This window comes from Leptonychotes weddellii, chromosome 5 (genome assembly GCF_054177405.1).
Source record: "Leptonychotes weddellii isolate Sample4059 chromosome 5, ASM5417740v2, whole genome shotgun sequence".
Taxonomy (NCBI): Eukaryota; Metazoa; Chordata; class Mammalia; order Carnivora; family Phocidae; genus Leptonychotes; species Leptonychotes weddellii.
The window spans coordinates 19,617,611-19,632,292 of NC_138373.1; the positions used below are offsets into that span (position 1 = coordinate 19,617,611).

Sequence of the window (14,682 nt, forward strand, 5' to 3'; positions counted from 1 at the left end):
ACTTTTAGTGGTATTACAACCTGTTCCTCCAGACAGTTAAAACTGTTAGTGAGTTTCCCTATTTTGAATGTGTCTTGGGAAACATCAGGTAACTCAAACCACTCTAGCTGATAGGGTCCACATTCCACACAAAACTGATCTACCATCTACTTGCATGAAAATATCATCAGAACTTATTTTTCTTCTTGCAACAGGAAGGAGACAGGCGTGTGAAACTTCAGAACATGGTCAAGTTCCCCTTGACTGGCCTGGACATGACACCTCATGTGGTTAAGAGAAGTCAGAGCAGCTGGAGTTTGCCATCCCATTGGTCTCCATGGAGACGGCCCTATGGACTCGGGAGGGACCCTGAGGACTACGTCTATGACCTGTATGCTGTGTGCAATCATCATGGCACCATGCAAGGGGGGCACTACACAGGTCTGCAGTGCGAGAGGCCGGGCGTCTGTGCTGACCCTTCCTTCAGACAGGTTTTACTTGTGACAGGGATACTTTTGCTTTAGAACAGTGTGCCAACTTTGAGGGCAGCTTTCATCCTCTGGATCGCTGTCCAAGAGCAAATAAATGAAAATTCTAACTTCTTTTCCTGAGTTGGGTCCTCCAGTAGTTGTCTGACCTGACTGGGGAGCGGTGTGTGCAGACAGCGCCATCTGGGCCACCAAGGGCTCACTGTGATTACCTCCCCTGCACTCCACATTTAAGGTTTCACTCCACCTCCTTGAAATTCTAGCTTCTCCCTTATTTGGAGTGATTTTATGAACCAGCTTTATAGTGACTTGGAAGAGTTTTTCTCTTTGTTTTAAGGCTAAATTTATTTTTCATTTTTTAAAAGCAACTGTGTTCATTATCTGAAATTTATAGGCTAGAGAGAAAGAGAGAACATTACCATAACCATTGGCAACATTTTTTAAAAAATTGTGATAAATATACATATCAAAATTGACCATTTGAACCATGTTTGAAGTGTGCAGTTCAGTGGCGTTAAGTACATTCACGTTGTTTTGTGGCCCTCACCACCATCCCGTCTCCAGAACATTTCTTCTTCCCAAACTGAAACGTTAAACAGTAATTCCCCTCTGCCCTCTTCCCCCCATCTCCTGCCACCACCAATCTTCCTGTCTCTATGAATCTGATTACTCCTGGAACCTTCTGTCAGTGGACCCATACAGTATTTGTCCTTTTGTGTTCAGCTTAGTTCATGTAGCATAATGTCTGTAAGATTCACCCATGTTCTAATATGTGTCAGAATTTCCTTCCTTTTTAAGACTGAATAATAATATCCCTTGTACGTAGGTAACATTTCTTCCAGTGTTTTTCTGTAAGTTTTGGCCATTATTTTACACTGTCATGATTGTACTGGTAGGTTCTATTTAGGTGAACATTCATGGAGCACGTCCTGCATAGCTTGCCCTGGGCTCACATCAGAGGCACATCTGAAATGAATAGGCCTCAACCTCTGTCTTCCCGGAGTGTAATCAGGTAGGGGGAAATAGGGCCAGATGATACGTAAGATCAGTAATGTGTCATAGGTTCTGTGGTGGAAATGTGCACAGGGGGTAGAGCAGGGGGCCATGGGAATGTGGTCAGAGCATGCTGGAGGCACAGGAGAAGCTGTGGGGATAGTAACCTGCCCTCTGTACTTCAGGACCAAATGGGCTGACGGGGAGACAGACAATAAAAGTTTCAGAATCAGAAGCACAGTGAGGTGCGAGTGCTATGTACATGTCCCCGTATCCCAGTCTTCACACTTGACTGTAACAGAAGTATTTGGATGTTGGTGCTTAATTTTTATACACTGTTTTTTCATGACCACAGAACATTCTGTTGATGGAACTCTAATTTTATATAGCCATTCCCCATTGTTGAACATGTCTACTGTCTCTGGTTTTTAACTTTGACTGTAACACTGATGAACGTCTTTTAGTTTATATTCTAGTTTTGTAATTCCTCGAGATTGGTCTCAGAACTGGAATTATTGGCTTAAGGGCATGTGTGAACATCGGGGTGGCAGGCAGGTGTGGGGACTCTTCCTTGGACATTTGTGTTTGGGGGGAGTCCATGGAGGGCGCTGCTGTTAATTTGGCAGTCTGTATGGGTGGGCGGCCAGGACTTGGATTTTTTTTGCTTCCTTCACACTAAGCACATTTCACATGTGTACTTCTAGGGACTTCCTTTCTTTATGAACTCAGTGCTTCATGCAATAAGACTCCAGGGCACCGGTGATTCATAAAGGTCAGGGGAGGTGGAGGAGGTTGGGCTCCACCAGTTAGTTTTTAAACATCTGTGAGACCCTTCCCTAGCAGTTAGCCCCGAGAGCCCCCTCAGCAGGCTCCCGAACCCCTCCACCAGCACGCTCACTCAGCCTGCTCTCGGAGACCACAGGAGGCGGGGATGCGGCAGGTGACTGGATACAGTAATCTTTTATTCTTGAAACCCTTTTAGCTCACCTTCGTTTAGTACTTAGATGCTGCAGGCAACAATTATTTGTGAGAGGAATGATCCCAACTTGGAGTGTATCTCATAGTAGAACGGTTTGTTTCGCCTCTACCCGCCCTAGGAAGCACACTCAGGGAGAAAAACGAGATAGAGAAGTCGAAGACCCTAGAAGACAAAAGTTAATTAAACATTTAGATATATTTTACCTTGTATTTTGGTTTAAATCAAATTTAAAATCTGATAAGACTGAATTTTGTGTCTTGCATATTTTGTATTTATATTTTATGGGGCCAGTTGCATTTAAATGTCATGTGTCTGATTGGATGTTTGCCTTTGTGGCGTTACCACTCATGTCTGTGTTCTTTGATCCTGAGTAATAGAATTATACACTCATGGACTCTTCAAATGGAAAGGAACTTAGAGGTGATTCCAGTCCACTGGTTAGCTGGTGTGGTAACACCTTTTCCAGCATCCCTGGTTAGTGTTCACGCAGCTTCAGCTTCGGTAAAGAATGTGTCTTCCATTGATAATATTGTTTCTCAGGAAAATAATGCAGTTTTCAACAAGAAATTGTTGAGAAAAAGAGGACAGTACTGGATTTTATCCTATCGTGTTCTTCTTTATATAGAGTGGGCTTTGGAAAATGCCTGAAAACCTGCAGGTACTTGGGAGGCCCCATAGTTTAGAGTCAGGAGCATGGGCTAGAAGCTAGACACCTCTTCCACGCTCTGTGACCTACAGCAGGTGACCTTACATGAACTTGGTGACTACGCCAGTGAACTAGAAGTGCTCGGACCTGCCTCTCGCGACCTATTGTTACCTAGGAAGAGCTTAGGCACTTTCTGCATTATTTCCCCTTTGTGATGCCTAGGCCATACCACTGCTTTTCTGATTGATACATAAAAGTTTAGGGTTTTAGTTTAGAGAACATTTTAAATGCCTTTGTATTGTTGAATTCAAGATAACATGTTTTTAAGTCTTTATTTGGAATTTTATTTTGTACTAGTTCTAGCTATAATCACATGGTATGTGTATGGCTAACTTGTGTATGAATTCTAGATCAAACTTCCATGATGAAGAACCTGCCTTTTTTCTTTTTCAAAATTTCCAGTTTTTCATGAATCAGTCTTTGTAAAAATACAGAAAGAATATCACGGCAGTGTCAGATTGCTATTTAAATGCTAATTTCAGTTTGGGTGCTTATCTTGTTGTGGACCGGCACCAGTCTACGAACCACAATTTGAGTAGCACTTGTCTAGAAAACACTTGAGAAGCTAGTGCCAGGAAGAAAAGCAAGTAGAATTATTTGGTAAATACACTGAAACCATTAGTGATTTGCCATGCTGCCTTAGTTGCCTTGCTGTGACTGGGAACAGACCACCCTGAAGAGAAACAGACTGATGCTAGTGCTGGGCCGTTCTGTCACCTTGTCTTGGGCGAGTCCCACTCCAGAAGAGCAGCCACCTCGCCAGCCGGGTCATTTCTATATCGAGCCTGACCTGACACCACTGGCCAGTTGCCGTTTTACCAGCTCCATGTGCTACCTCTCTCTCTACTTCTCTCCCCTTCTGGTCCTAGGAGCCCATAGCGGTCCATGATTTCCCTCCCCACGATCAAAGATTCTTATTCTGCTCTTCTCTTCGGGGACCTCTCCGGTGTAGCCCCTCCTCGCCTCAGTCCCTTTCATTTCTTAAGGTTCCATACTCACAAATGTGGTTGTCGCCTGCGAGGGAGTCACTCTTTGGCACCTCAGGACACTATGTGCCCTGCCTCGGAGTGTTAAGCAAAATATTCTAGCACTCATTTATTCTTACTCCAATAAATGGGTATTTTTAGAAAGCGTGATAAGAATGTACCCCTTTGGATCAAGTTTAATCACACCTCTTGATATATCCTTACAAGATCACATGGCTTCATGAACACTAAGTTCTTGTCTGCTTTTGTTGGTACTCGAATGGTCTTTATTTCTCTCTCAGGCTTAGAATTTGAACTGGAGAGAAACACGCATGCATTTATGAGCTCAAATGTTCTTAGTTTGCTGGGGGACTTCCACTGGGGCCTTGTTGGTGCTACCCCTGAGAAGCAGGGTGGGGTAGTTTAAGTGCAAGCTCAGGGACTAGATACACTTGATATGAACTGGGCCCTGCTTTTCACCAGCTGCTTGACCTTGGGCAAACTCGTTCATTTTTTTGAGCCTCTGTAAAATGGAAATAATAATAGAACAAATGTCATAGGATTAGCTGAGAAGTTTGGCACATAATAAGTGCTAAACAAATATTAGCTGCTGCTAGTATTAGTATCATTATTTCTAGTTCTATTTTCTATCTCTAATAAACACTAAAATGTGACAACATGCTTATATCAGGGTTTCCCAGCCTCAGCACTCTTGACAGTATGGCTGGATAATTCTTGTGGCGGGGACTGTCCTGGGCATTGTAGAATGTTTAGCAGCATCCCCAGTCACCCACTCAATGCCAGTAGCACCCTAACCCCTAGTATGACAGTCAAAAATGTCTCCATTCATGGCCAGATGTCCCTAGGGGAGCAAAATTGTCCCAGGTTGAGACCCACTGGTTTAAATAAATGAGTATATTGTGTTTTCTAAGATTAAATAGAATTCTGTCCATTTGGAATAGTTTAAAATTTCCTGAAACATTTTGCCTGAGCGTGATAGGCGATTTGGATTTTTTACCCCTTCATATGTTACTACATGCAGCTTTAAAAAGCTCTTGAGTTAATGATACGAGCCAAAGCACTGGTGTCTGTGGGCAGAGTGGAGTGGTTGGTGCCCCCCTCCCCTGGTACTGATGACAGGCTCTTCTTTGGCAGCGTACTGTAAGAACTCTGTGGATGGCCTCTGGTACTGCTTCGATGACAGTGATGTGCAGCAGCTGTCGGAAGATGAGGTCTGCACACAGATGGCATACATCCTTTTCTACCAGAGGCGGACAGCTATTCCATCATGGTCGGCCAACAGCTCAGTGGCAGGTAAGGCCAACTTATTCTTTGGCAGGTTTTTCTAGAACAGAAGATTGTAATTAATGGTCCAGAGAACTCCACAAGGTCTCCTGACTCTGTGAGGTTGATCAGATCAATCCTCACATTTGCATTTAATCTGGAAACCAAAATGATTGTGGTCAAGGAAATAGGGGTGGAATGTGTGAACCAGCAGCATTCACATGGAAGCATGTAGAGCCTGTCTCAAAGTGAGCACGCCATGTCTGCTTGTGGAATTAATGAATGAATGGATGAATGGAAAGAAGGAAGGAAGGAAGGAAGGAAGAAAAAAAAAAAGCAGTACGGCATGCTACTCTAAAAGGGAATGAGACTTGGCTTTGCCATGTTTTGGTTGGATCCATCATCTTGGAGCACATCCCATCCAAGCCACATGTTTAATCATCTGTAATGTGGGAGTACTAATAATACCTGCCTTATGGGGTCATTGTGTGCATCAGATTAGGAAAATGTACGTTAGAGCCTTTTAGAAAAGGTAAAGCACCATTAAAAATAGTTCCTTTTTCCCTGTGCAGTCGGCCTGTTCCATTAGAAGGGTTGAAGGCTACAGTCTATTAGATGGGCTGGGTTTAGCTGGATGGGGTCTAGTCTGGATGCAGCCACACAGTCCAGGCAAGGCGATACATGCTTCTTAATGCAGAGTTTAAGAGACTGTGGCTGAGGACGGGGACATGGTAACATGGGATCATGTTAGAGAGTATTAACCCTGGGTTGAAGCTTGTGAGGGGTAGGTTCGAAGCCGCTGAAAGGCACAGCTGAAGCAGAGTGAGCCCCTGCTGGAGTCAAGCCTCACTCAGTACACCTGCCTCTCCGTAGCCACTCACTCCTTTAAGAGAGTGGGAACTCTAGTGCTCTAGTGCTTTTCCCCAGTGCTTTCCGGAGCCTGAGATATGCTTGGAAATTACACCCTCTTGAGGTCTATTTGAGACATGTTCTCAATTTTGAGAGCAGTTTCTGTTGCTCTGGAATATATTTCAGGGCATCCCTGGAATGGACAGTACAGATTGACATATATCCTGGGTGTGTGCATGTGTGTGTGTTTGTATATTAACATCGTGAAAATGACGTAACGACTCCACAAAGCAGTGAGGCTAAGAAGATAACGGAGCATGCCACTTTTATTTGCTCTGTGTCAGAATTTTTTCTGTGTGTGCTTAGAACAGTACTCGGCAGTAGGTGCTTAATAAATATTTGTAGAATGAGTATGAACGATTCAATTGCCAGCACTTAAGACCTGCACTTTGCATTACGAAGTGTCCACGCCTATACTTGCATTTCATTACTATAAATATGTGCGAGAGTCTGGCCTCCTTCTTCTCATCTTAAAGGGATATTCAAGCAGGCGCAGGTCTGCTCGAGGTCTGGGAATTAATACTGACGTCGGCCACCTCCCAGCTCCGGCAGCAGCACTTTTGTGAGGGTGTGTGCCAAGCCGCCGGCCCGGGATTCTGGCCTGACCTCAGTGCCCGCTTTCTTTACTGCAGGCTCCACAAGTTCTTCCTTGTGTGAACACTGGGTGAGCCGGCTTCCAGGGAGCAAGCAAGCCAGCGTGACCTCTGCAGCTTCCTCCAGACGCACCTCCCTGGCCTCGTTGTCCGAGTCGGTGGAGATGGCCGGGGAGAGGAGTGAAGACGATGGTGGGTATGGGTTTTGTGACACATTTCTACAATGGTGTCTCATAGACACAGCACAGGGTCCCTCATGCTTAGGAATTAAGCCCCAAGAAGACTGGGAGAAGGTAAAAGGGCTGTGTAGCTGTGGGTTACAATCATAAGTGCCATTTTCTATAAACCGGATCATTCGCTTTTCCTCTGTGACCTCTAGGATGACTTTCTCCTCCTACTTCATTATTTTCCACTTTTAAGGTCTAGCGTGGAGGCTGGAGCTTTAACTCTGTATAATGTATACATTTCTTTCAAAGTGCTTTTCAGAGTTCCTAAAATAAGCTGTAAGGGGACTCTGCAAGGGTGATTTGCCCAGGGCCTCCTTCCTGGCAAGGAGGAGTCGCTGTGCTGGCTCCGCTGGGGGCTTCCTGACTCTTGGCTTCTCCCCTTTCCGCCGCGGTTTCCTTTAGAGGAATTTGTGGCATGTTCTTTTAAGTACAGAAGCATCTAGAACAAAAACTCTTGCTTCTGCATAAAGATAGTTTTTAAGAATTCTGAAGATGGTCACAATATAAAAACTTGGGAAATATGATACAAATAGAACTCTTTTTTTTTTTTTTTTTACCTTTACTTACCACTTGTGTAATGGCAGGAGAACCCTCAGTTCTGACAGGAACCCCAGGTGGTGCAGGAGGGATCAGGCAGCCCAGGCACTGAGGCTGGGAGGAGGCGAGAGTGAGCTCAGCTTCTCTAATGAGGATGGTGCCTCATCTCCCAGCAAGTCTCCTTCTGCAGCCAGCATGTCGGTTGCTGTAATCCTGTAGTCTGCGTCTAGTGATGGGTAATTGTGAGAACGTGAAGTGGAGGGAAACAACAGGAGGCTGGAAGGGGCTGCTTGGCCGGGGAGGTCTGCGTCATTGTAGCTCCAGCCCCTCTCCCTCTTCTGGCTTGTTGCCTCTTTATTTGTAAAATAACAAGAGTACTTAGCTGGAATTGCTAAGCTCCTGACATTTTAGGGAAAACCAGCCAGTGGATCTTTGCTTGTTTAGGTAGAGGTTTTTCTCAATGCAGCCTTTAAATTTAGAATTCACTGTTGTTTTAACAGTAAGCTGGTTTGCCCTCGGTCTGTGTAGTTGGTGAAATCAGTATCCTCTTAAGCATCATCATCACACTGGTGCCGGGTGGTGCCCACAGAACAGAGGCTGTCTCTGGGGATCTTATCTGGATGGTTTTATAAATACCACAGCTACGGTACCAAGTATGTATGAAATTTAATTTAGGATATTTTCTTTGGAAGGAAGTATTAAGGCACTCAAAATAGAAGTATGTAGTTCTAATTATGAACTTTTTCTTTGGAAGTTGGAGATGACTCAGGAGTATATTATTCTAATTATGGATATTGCCTTTAGAAGTTTGAAGTCACTCAGGATAGGAGTGTATTGTCTGTGGTTCTTTCCACCGGTCTGCTGTTATAGTCAATAATTACGAGCCAGGCTCCATGTGGCATTGAGTCGGGGGCAAGGGTTTGTGGTTCTGGTGTTAGCTCTGCTTCTGATTCTGTGTAATCTTGAGCAACGACTTGACTTCTGTGGGCCCTGGTTCTCCTTAGTTAGATGAAGAAGCTGAATCAGCAGCTCACATTTACTAAGCGTCTGTGAAATGCCAGGTGGGCATAGGACTTTCAGGATTTTATCTAGTTCTTATAGTAGTCCTGTGAGTTAGAGCAGACAGCCTATGGGCCAAATATGGCCCCTGCCTTTATTTGTAAATAAGGTTTTATTGGAACACAGCCACACCCGTTTGTTTATGTGTCTTCTGTGGTGGCTTTCATGCTGCAGTGACAGAGTTGAGTATTTGGCCCACAAAGCCTAGAGTATTAATTGCCTGGGCCGTTAAGTCTCTTGACCCCCGACGTACAGCAAGAAGTAAAGAGTTTGCCGATCCCTGAGTTAGAATGTCCCTATTTTATAGATAGAAGAACTGAGCTCAGAAAAGTTGAAGTCACGTGGCTGCTCTTATGACCTCAGACATGCTGGTTCTGAAAGTCACGCTCCTGTCATTCCACCAGGCTTGCCTTCCTTCCATCTTCAGTATCTTAAGGTGTTGCTGGGACATGTTTTCGGTTTAGCTTAATGCTGTTCTCTCTGCTGCATTCAGGAGGTTTCTCAACTCGACCATTCGTGAGAAGTGTCCAGCGTCAGAGCTTGTCATCCAGATCTTCTGTCACCAGCCCCTTGGCCGTTAACGACAATTGCATTAGACCTTCTTGGTCCTTGTCCGCCAAGCTGCAGATGCGCTCCAGTTCTCCCTCCCGGTTCTCAGGGGACTCTCCGATCCACACTTCTGCCTCCACCTTGGAGAAGATTGGGGAGGCAGTGGATGACAAGGTCTCCATCTCTTGCTTTGGCAGCTTAAGGAACCTTGCCAGCAGTTACCAGGAACCAAGTGATAGTCACAGCCGACGTGAGCACAAGGCTGTGGGTCGGGCCCCTCTGGCTGTCATGGAAGGTGTGTTCAGAGATGAATCAGACATCCGCAAATTGAACTCCAGTGTTGTAGACACACAGAGCAAAAACTCAGCACAAGGGGATCGTGTGCCCCCAGTCTCTGATCCATTTGATAACAATAACCAGATTGCTTATGTGGATCAGAGCGATTCTGTAGACAGCTCTCCAGTCAAAGAGGTGAAACCCACAAGCCACCCGGGCTCCCTCACAAAGAAATCAGACAGCACAGCCAAGAGATCCCCCAGCTCCAAAGGCGCTTCTGAGCCAGATAGAAGCTTGCGGAAGGGGAGACCAGTCTTGGCAAGCCAGGAATCATCTCTTTCAAGTACATCTCCTTCTTCTCCTGTTCCTGTAAAAGTTTCTATAAAGCCCTCCCACTCCCGAAGCAAAGCAGATTCTTCTTCCAGGGCCAGTGGACGGCATTCCTCCCCTGCCTCTGGCCAGCCCAGAAAGGAGTCCTCCCCCAAACCCCAGGACTCCGTGTCATCTTCGCCCCAGAAGCAGAAATCATCTTCCTCTCTCACCTACACTGCTTCCTCCACATCTGCCAAAAAAGCCTCGGGCTCTGCTGCAAGGGGTCCCTTCCCTCCTGGGAAGAGCAGGACTTCAGACCGGAGCTTGAGTAGAGAGGGCTCCAGGCAAAGCCTGGCTTCGGACAGAGCCAGCGTCACCTCCAGCTCTAAACCCAACTCCCCTCGGGTGAACCAGGCCAGGGCGGGGGAGGGCCGAGGGGACGGAAAGCACGTCAGGAGCTCCTCCATGGCCAGCCTGCGTTCCCCCAACACAAACATGAAGGCTGGTCTGAAGAGGGACAGCAAGTCGGAGGACAAGGGGCTATCCTTCTTCAAGTCAGCCTTGAGACAGAAGGAAACCCGGCGGTCGACTGACCTTGGCAAAACAACCTTGCTCTCCAAGAAGGCCGGTGGGAGCTCTGTCAAGTCGGCTGGTAAGAATGCTGGGGATGAGAAGGCAGAGAAAGGCTACCAGCCTCCAGGTTTCCAGCAGCCAAGTGCAAGTGCAGTTGGAAAAGAGCAGCTTGTCTCCAAGGACCCTGCTTCTGCTAAACATTCCCTGCTGTCCGCTCGCAAATCCAAGTCTTCCCAGCTAGATTCTGGAGTGCCCCCGTCTCCTGGTGGCAGGCAGTCTGCTGCGAAATCCTCAAAACAGTTCTCTTCTAGCATGCAAACCTCTGCACGGCCTTCTCAAAAACCTCAGTGATGTTTCTGCAATCCAAGTGTTTTATCTGTAAAGATGTTTATTTATTTAGAACCCCTTCCCTCCCACCAAAGCCCTCTATGCTTTTGTTTTGTATGTTTCGGGTCACGTGCCTAGTGTGTGTGCGTGTGCGCGCGTGTGTGTGTAGAATTCAACTGCAAATTGTTAAAAGCGTCGCCTTATTCTGCCATTGAACCAAATAACAGCCATAGGCAAAGCATTGATACCAAGCTAACTGGAATAATTGTAGACGAGACCCTGGGTGGTCCCTTTAGCAATTGTACATATTTCTTTCTAGAGAACTCTAATGACTTTTGTTGGATACTAGGGTTTGGAAACCTGTGAGCCAGTTAAGCTGTCATTAGTGTGTGCTGTGGAAGGACCGGTTATTTGACTTGGGTTTCCTCTGAGCAGGATTTGTCCTCACAGCTAATTGTCATGTGGCACCAGGAGCTCTAAAAACTGTGACGCTAACAGTGAAACAAACCGAGAGAAGACTGTTGCTTTCTGCACTTTGGCCCCATCTACCAGTCTCTGCAAAGGGCAATATTTTAACACTAATGTTTCTCAGGTATATACTCAGCTAGTCTAGGGTGGATGCACAATGAAGAAGGTGGCCTGTGAGTGACTGTCATTTCTCCGACTGCCACAGATAGAAATTTCTAGAGGTAGAAATGAAGTCTTTCATAGCTTCATGTCTGCAAAGATGTGTGTACCATAAGCTGTCTTGATTCTTAGGATATGTCCTAAGAGGTGGCAAATTGGACAGCCAGAGAGCCAGTCACTGATTAATTTTGTTTTCCTTCTAAATTCGCTAGCTATGGCCATGGGGTTTTGAAAGGTAGAGCAGTTGACATCTTTGAAAGATTTCCGGAAAAAAATGGATTCTGAACTGGATGCATGAATCTGTACCATTTTCCTTCTCTGGTGTTGCTTTTTTCTATGTTAGAAGCTGAAAGCTCCGTGTTGCCCTGTGTGCGCATGCCCATGTTTCTTGTAACTTGGAGAGGAAAGAAGTTGCCTAATGCCAAAAGTCAGTTGATGGTGTGTTGAAGCAACGTGTGACAAAGTATTATGTGTGCGCTTCTGATGCTGCCTGTCAGTCTCAGTTGTAGACTGCTTTTCAGTAAGTCATTTATTTCTTCTTTGTGCTTAAGACTTAATCTCTTACCCAGGACTCAGAGGCAGGATTGGAGCATGTTCCATCTGGCATTGTCAGTGCAAATTGCATTTCTTGTTTAGAAAACCAGGGAACCTCACAAAAATCTTACAGATAAGCAAGATACATAGTTCTTCAAGCTTTCTGGAGGTATCCTGGCAATTTTTAGCTTTTTTTTTTTTTTTTTCTATTTTTTTAAAAATGTCAAGAGAGTCATGGTCCTGATTCTCTTCGAATAGCATTTGTCACTTTGCCATGAAATATAGCATGCTAAGTTTATATGCTTTTAAATATTAACTTTTAAAAAAATTATAAACCCTTCCAGTTCTTCCTGAACTCTTGGTGCACAGATCCATTTATAACCTCCTTTTTCAGTATTGCTGTCTGTGAAGTAATTAGAACATGTACACATGCATAGCTATGAATTCTGCACTGCCTTTTTTTTTTTTCCTGTCCTCCCCTCCCCCCGCCCCCATGAATACCTTTTGGGAAATATTTCCAATAGGTTTCTAACTTTATTTTGCTGCTACTTTGAGCATTAGCAGGTAACTTGCAAGTCTGGAGGCCACTTATGTTGAGGGTAGCTGGCATTTTAGACCCTTGCAATTTTTAAGACTTGGCTACTCAGCCTTGTGAAAGTTACCATAGTGCTCCATGAAGTTCATTGAACGTGAGCCTTTTGCCCGGTGCACTCGGTCCTGTACTCACCCCTTCACTAGGTATCGCTGTTGCACTGCATGGGCTTCTGGTCTCCCAAAGCAGCGTTCCTCTCCTCTACTGTAGTGTGACTGTCGAAGACTGGCTGCCCTCAGTGTGGTCACTGCTTCCACGGGCACCCTGACAGTCCCATCAGTGTTTAGCCACCGCTGGTTTTTCTGTGTCACTTTTATTTCCTGGGAAGGATGCACCAAGTATGGGATCATCAGTATCAGGAGTTGAATGTTTGTCTGATTTGAGCCTCTCGTCTTTCTTTGAAATAGATAAATCTCATTTGAAATCTCCTATCTGAAGCTCTGAAACAGCCTTAGAATTATAGTTTGACTACATAAAGGTTTTTAATAACACCTTTTTCTGGGGCTGTTACCAGTTAAGCATAAGTAGGATCTAGTTTAACTTTCACAGTGGCAAATATTTTTATTCTCAAGTCCTCCAGGAATGGATTTTCCATTATATCTAGTGTTTTCAAAAAAACAAAAAACAAAAACAAGCAAACAAAAAAAACAACTCTACAAATTTCTTTAATTTTCCATGGGACCTAGAAATAAAATTTCAGTATCTGTAAATAATATGTCTATGGAGTTTAGTCTTTTTTTTTTTTTTTCAGATTTAAATGAAAGAAAAATCAGGAAGTATAATGGTGTTGTCTAGACTTCTTTAAGCTGTTCCATTTCTGTGCTTGGTAAACAATGAAAATCTCATCCATATCTACTAGGTACAACCTTTAAGTCACGGAAAAGGTTATTTGCCCAAAAGTTTGAAGGTGCTCTTTGAGGTGTGAAAGATCTTATGGGAAAATTATTACTTGGTTCAATTCAGTTGTTCAGTAGGTTAGGGACTTGATGTTTGTTTTGTTTTTTATTTTCTCAGTGATGTTTGGCACATTGAGCATATCTATGCTTTGGGGTTAAAAATGATCTGCCAAGGTTGGTGGGCCTGAGTTTCTGGTTGGCAACCAGGTGGGCCTGATTAGAGCAGTCATTTCCTGGTAGGCACAGAGTAATCCCTGACAGGAGTGTGGCTCCTTAATGTTTTTTGCTTTTAAAAAACTTTTTATTTTTGATTTCTTTTCCTGTGAACATCCAGTGCACTGAGGCTATGTCATTCCTTCAGACGGCCCTACACCTTGCCTTTGTAATCCCTTGTATAATGTGGAACCACAACGAAACTGTTAAGCTCATGTCATCTCAAGATCACCTCCCAGCCCTTGTGTTTTCCCATCCTAAAAGCAGCCTAACTGAAAGGAAGTAATACCTTGCTGGGCCAATAGAAATGGATGTGGGAGTATTTGTGGTCTGGTAAAATATTGTAATTCTTGATGAAGCTGCCGTAAATCCTTGTAATCATTCTTTCCTCATTCATTCATTCATTCTGCAAGCATTCGTTGAGGGCCTGCTTTGCTCGTAAAGACAAGTGGAAAGCGTCAGGAATTCGCTGTAGCCGAGGAGCCCTGGGAGCCCAGCCGATGAGCCAGGGGATGCCAGTGATACCCTAAATGGGGTGACGGTCCCCCCCCCCCAAACAGAGAGCAGATGGATTCTGGTGAAGCAGTCAAGGCCTGTGGTCCTCTTGAGCAAGTCTCTCCTGTTCCGGAAACCAAAAGTGCCCTTCTTCATCTTCGGAGACATTTTACTCTTACATCCACTTTTTCAGACTGAGCTGTCTCTACTACTTAGGGGTTGAAAATCCATTACGAAGTCACTTTCCATTAGAATTTGGTCATCCACGTGTGTATGAAATAGATGTGGGGGTTGGGGGAGGGGGACAAATTGCCATCCCTCTAAAGTAACTATCATGGAAAAAACTAGGGACAGTTTGTCCAGGAAGCAGTAGTGTCAGCCTTTAGGAAAAATGGAGCAGAGATGAGCTGTGAACAAAGCTCACTTATTTCAAATAAACATGTTTTTTTAAAAATAGATTGACATCTGACGTTACATTTCATTCTGACAAATTACCGAAGAGCTGAAGTTCTTGTTTCCTATGTAGGTTATCGGAATTATTGGATGCCAAGATAATTAGTGTTTCTGGG

General features: G+C 44.7%; 1 protein-coding gene across 6 annotated transcripts in view; it reads left to right on the forward strand.

Moving 5' to 3' along the window:
* The window catches only part of USP31 (ubiquitin specific peptidase 31), a 197,020-nt gene that overhangs the window by 53,692 nt on the left and 128,646 nt on the right, over nucleotides 1-14,682 (forward strand). For 3 of the 6 annotated variants that reach the window (XM_081819857.1, XM_081819858.1, XM_081819859.1), the window contains exons 13-16: nucleotides 195-420; nucleotides 5,266-5,424; nucleotides 6,936-7,088; nucleotides 9,213-10,508. In XM_081819857.1, the coding sequence (XP_081675983.1) occupies nucleotides 195-420; nucleotides 5,266-5,424; nucleotides 6,936-7,088; nucleotides 9,213-10,508 (1,834 nt within the window). Of the gene's footprint in view, nucleotides 1-194; nucleotides 421-5,265; nucleotides 5,425-6,935; nucleotides 7,089-9,212; nucleotides 14,572-14,682 lie in introns of those variants that run through there. The other 3 variants (XM_081819856.1, XM_081819861.1, XM_081819862.1) reach the window with 2 other exon arrangements.